This window comes from Neospora caninum, chromosome VIIa (assembly GCF_000208865.1).
Source record: "Neospora caninum Liverpool complete genome, chromosome VIIa".
Classification (NCBI taxonomy): Eukaryota; Apicomplexa; class Conoidasida; order Eucoccidiorida; family Sarcocystidae; genus Neospora; species Neospora caninum.
The window spans coordinates 2,050,236-2,055,425 of record NC_018393.1 but is presented as its reverse complement, the minus strand read 5'-3'; the positions used below and the strand labels follow the sequence as shown (position 1 = coordinate 2,055,425).

At 54.4% G+C, this 5,190-nt stretch overlaps 1 protein-coding gene across 1 annotated transcript; it reads right to left on the bottom strand.

Annotated features, from left to right (window-relative positions):
* Positions 1–2,619: 2,619 nt before the first annotated feature.
* NCLIV_021580 (hypothetical protein) lies at positions 2,620–4,874 on the bottom strand (the record flags this gene model as incomplete). The annotated part of the gene is made up of 5 exons (XM_003882353.1): positions 2,620–2,682; positions 3,090–3,144; positions 3,473–3,580; positions 4,001–4,288; positions 4,732–4,874. 5 exons carry the CDS (start codon positions 4,872–4,874, stop codon positions 2,620–2,622), a joined length of 657 nt encoding a protein of 218 aa, XP_003882402.1.
* Positions 4,875–5,190: the final 316 nt, after the last annotated feature.

Sequence of the window (5,190 nt, the reverse complement as noted above, 5' to 3'; positions counted from 1 at the left end):
GCGCGCGCAATGGCGGAGGCAAAGACGCTCTTAAGCATGCGGACATAAAAAGCGGGGAAGAGAGACGAGGAGCAGAAAAAGAAAAACAAGAGCGCCCGAAGCAGTGGCCCAGGCCTTGCGATCTTTTTTCCGCCCGGAAAACCGAGAGAACTGGCCGTTTCCGTTCGCGCAGCAAGACAACGAGACTGGCAGAAGCGAGGCGAGACAAGCGAAAAAAATCGAGGCAACGCACGGAAACGAAAGAGGAAGACAGTGTACTTTTTTTGGTCGAAACACCGATGGCGTGGGAGGGAAACGGGCGGCGAGACACCCCTAGAGCACGACTCTTTGCAGAGGTTATTCGATCGCCGCTCTTTGAGAAGACCTTTCTTCACGCCATTTCACCGACAAGCGCCACCGATCGCCAATGTTTCCCGACTGTCCCTTTTTTTTCAGTCGAGGAACGGAATTTATCCGAACCGGAGAGAAGGCAGCTGTCTGACGACTGCCGTCAGGCTTTGAGTGTCTGGAGCTCTCGGCCTCTGCTGGGAAAGCGGAGAGGTCAGCTACGAGCAGAAAGCCCGCGAAGAACCAGAAAGAATCACCTCGGGAAGAGAAAGAGGCAGAGAAGACCAGGCACAAGGAAGCACAGCGGAGGTGGAGACCCAGAAACAAAAGATCTAGGGGCTGCGTCTGCTTGCGCTTTTGAGTCGAAGTCAGTGCATGCGCAGTGCGTGACCAGCCTGTGGAGTCAGCGGCGGGCACCGCACGCACACAGAAAAGGCACTGTCTTTCGTTTCACGTTGTCGACAGAAAAGAAGGAAGCGGCGCGACCGAAAAGGCGGCGAAGCAATCCAGAAAAAGGGGTTCTTCGCCGGCCTCTCTGGCGACGACCACGCGGGAAAAACAGGGAGGCGAGTGCTGGGAGAGTCCATGTCCTCACGAACCTGACTGACAGCAAACGTCGCTGGGTAGGCTTCGACGGGAGTCCTGAAGATGGAAAGGCAGATCCCGCCTATCCTTCGGGAAACCCCTGGTTAGAACAGCTACATGCAGGGCTGTTTCGTTTCCGGCTTGCCCGAGCCGGGCGCGATGAGCGCAGCTCGGCGGTCGCCCTCTCTCCGTTGAGTGAGAAGACGGTGGTCCGAGAGGATTGCTGCCGAACCTATACAAAGAAGTTACCGTATGCTCCGGTCAGAGCCTATCGGTGACGGCCAGGAAGCAATCAACGAGAGAATGTCTCGGTAGAAAGGCGGCGCATCTGCACAGTCGAAGGATTCTCGCCTCAAGGACACGTGAAGTCAACAAGACACTACTGTCTACACAGAGAGGACTACAAAAGTGGGAAGGCTGCCGCAAGCAAAAAGGCATTCGACATGTGAAAAGGCTAGCACGCCAAGTGAGAGACGGTTTTGCCGACACTCAGCAGGGACAGCGCGTGTGAGTGGCACTCTGGCAGTGTCACTTCAAAAGAATGTCATAGGGGGGAAGGGTGGGATGTGTCGACCGGCGATGCTTTCTCATCTCAAGTGAGAGGCTTCGAAGAAATACGCATTTCCCCGTGGGGGGGCAAGTGACGAGGAGGTTCCTCCAAGAATGCAAATGCCACCCTAAGCGAAATGGACCTCCCACAGGGGATTCTTCTGCGAAAACCACACACAACCACGCCAGTCCTCTCCCCCCCAACTACGAAGTCTTGAGAGTGAAGGCGAGTGCCGAGGACACCTACAATTATTTGCACTTGTTTACAAATGTAGGCTGTCAGTGGGTCACTCCACACAGGCAGATATCCAGTATCTAGAGAGATACACGCATCATATATATATATATATATATATATATATATATATATACATGCAGGGGGAGAGAAAGGGATGAACGTGGGATGCCGTCGGCTGTACGACGGGAAGTGTGCTCAGACATGCAAGTAATGAAGAACGCTCTACGTTGGAGTGTTTCGTCAACAGGGGACGCTCACGCATCTTGCCTGTCGTTTCTCACTTTGCTAAGGTGCCTCATGGTTCCTCAGATCTAAAATGGTGCGCGCTCTTTGCCAAGTCCCACGGCAAACTCGTTTTCTCCAGATTCGTGTTGTGGTGGTGCGAATGAGACAAGGGCCACTGCCACCGCCTCGACTCTCCCGGCAACAGCCGCGCTCTAGTCGGCATGACACCGGATTTGTCTATGAATTCTCCCCACTTCGACTGTACACTGGAGAGAAACTCTGCAGAAAATCTGGGCGGGGAGCCAGCCAGGTAGGCAAGGCATGGGAAAGATTCCCTAGACCTGTCCGACGCAGGAAAGCTCCGTTTCTGAATCCGTTGACAATCCCAAGTCAATCCTGTGCATGCAGTTGCACACTTTAGAAAATAACGAAAATACAATCCATCCTTGTGTGGGGTCTCATGGCGGACACCAAACACATAACTTCAATATATAGATATACAAGGAGAGAGCGAGAGAGTGACAGTCACACACGTGTACATCGCAATGTTTTATGCATACGTGCATGGGGAACTAGACGGGCGAAAGAGTGAAGATAGATGTGTATACACCTGAAGAGTTGAATAGGGGGAGAGCACGGACGCGAGAAGCAGCGGCGATCGGCTATCAGTAAAGGCATCCGCTGTCGGAAGAACCTCAGGCGTAAGGAAACGCTCGAAGCGCCGGTTCCTCCACAACCGCCGCGATTGCTTGCAGCAACTGAAGAAACGCAGCGGCGCACAGAAAGCGAAGCCCATTTGGAAAACGAGAAACACTCCACAGGCGAACACACTATATCCACGACGTTGACGGAAACCTTTTCTTCTCCGATGGCATACACGCAACTATCTCCAAAGGTGTAGCAGGCGATGCGTGTACGTCGAGACCATGTTCCACAGAGCACCAAGGAAATTTGGGGAGAGGCGGAGAGAGAACCAGAGGCATCAGGTGCCCGTGGGAGAGCGCAGAGCTCAAAAGACGTGAATGAACATGGAGGCGTTGTCACCAGGAGAACGAAGGGAACCGTTCTCATGGCAGCTGTCAAGAGGTCCGAGGGTGACGAGCGGCAAGTCGGAACAGGACAAGTAAGCAAAGATCCCAGGGCGCGTCTCGCTTGCCTCACTTACCACCTGAATTTGAGCCTTCATGTCCGCACACTTGGCGCTCCAGTGGTCGTACTTTCTGCGTCGGATACAAACACGGGAAACGTCAACTGACACAACGGCCAGGCACCTTGTGCGAGAGACGAAATGAGTAAATGCGCAACAACAGAGGACACACGACAGACCGCAAGCGGCAAAGCAATTCGGAATGCGTCCCACCGGCATTCCCGCACGCGAAACGAATCTATCTGGCAACCTACGCAAAAGCAACAGAGAAAACAGGAGCCTATCTACGCCAAGCCTGCATCGATAGATCTAGATGTCCATCCGTATATAAAGACATACGTCTACAATATGTATATACATATATATGAAGAGAGTTACTTTTGTAGCTACGTTTTGCTTACTTGAGCAAGATCGCTTCTTTCTGGGTGAGAAAGTCCGCTGCTTCTTCGAGAGTCATTTCGAGGTAGAATTGGAAGCCGACCTTGATCAGGAGCTTTCCGATGTCGTCGCTGCATGCGGCCATTCCAGCAGAACTCTTCGCACACATTTCGCGCAAACGCCCGCATCTGGGGGGCAGCGGCGGCTTGGAGCACTGACTTCAAAGGAACCCCAAAACGAACAGCCTATGTAGCTTCTCACGGCGGCCACTGAGCACAGGCAACGAACCGCGTTAAAGCACGTGCCTGCCAGAACATCCGTCCAAGCGACATTTCCCCGCGAGGCTGGTACAGCACTCGCAAGTGCCGGTGACAGGATATCGAGACGCAGCGTTGTGTCCAGATCCGCGCTGTGTCTACGCATGAGGGCAGATGCGCGTTTCTTCCATGAATTTCAGCATGCCGTGTGTGTGCACGGGTGATACGTGGCGAAGATTTGTCTCTTTCATCCTGTTAGTTTTCTCTTCCTTGGCGCCGTTGTTCTGTCCTTACCCTCGCGCTTTGAGATAGGTGTTACACCCGATATTCACCAGTGCGTCCACAGGGACGGGAGGACAGTCCGTTTTCTTCGGTTCGCTTGGGGCCGCCTTCTCGTTCTTTCCCTGCGCTGTCGTGCGGCGCTCCTCATCTGCTTCTCTGCCTTCGTCCGAATCCGAAGACGCCTCCTCCGGCCCTGCGAGAAGACGGAGCTTGCGAAGCGCCTTGCGGTGTCGCCGCATGGCCCTCAGCTGCTGTTTCTGCTGGAGCTGAAGAAGGGGGAGGCAGTCCAACAGGCGTTGTCTGCGCCGCAGGCAGAAAACCACACAAGGGATGTAGCGATTTCGGGCGGGACAGCTGCCGCGCAGCTGCAGTGTACAAGCAGCGCCCGAGAGGCTGATCGCACTCAGTTGGTCTGCAATTGGGCATTCCAACAGCGACGAGGAACGCGAAAACAGCGAAACGAAAAGAAACAAGGAGGGCACTGGGATGTGCAAGAAGCGAAGAAAAGACAGGAAAAAAGGAAGCCGCGACCAGACCTTCGGATTCGATCCCTTTTTCCCCTTCGCCGTGAGAGCAAGGTGACACACACTGCACTGTGGCCACGTGTCCACGCTATATTCGTAGACGCCTGGCTGGCTTCGTAGCGACTGAAACGGTACAGGCCTCGTTTCTATTTCTGTTTGAAACTCGCTGATCCTGTTCGAGGAAAGGATCCGTTGCTTTTACGCAGCACTCGCGCGTACACGCTCAGCAGTTCGTGAAAGACTTTTTCCTGTTGGCGCTGGACCTCCTTGAGTTGCTGGCGCAGCACATCGTCGACGACGGTCTCGCTTCTCAGCACGAGTTGCTGGAGATCCACACTTTCTCCGCCTGCCATCCCAGCCATCGTCGTACTCAATTGGGACTGAAGCGCGTGAATGTCCCTCGGGAACTCGGCAGTTACCTCCGTGTCAGAGACTCGCCTGCGAACGACGGACAGGGTGGGAGAGCGGGCGGGCTCGCAACCGGAATCGAAACGCCGCGCTGGCGTCTAGCGAGTGAGTCGGGACGCAGGTTTCCGTTGCTATGGGGAGAACAAAAGCTGTCTATGAGGAAGACAGCGGCTGAATGCGGAGTTTATGAAAGGGCGAGATATGAAGGGGCGCGAGAGACGCCGCCTTACGAGACGACCCAATATGAGACGGCGAAGTACGCGTTCGGTG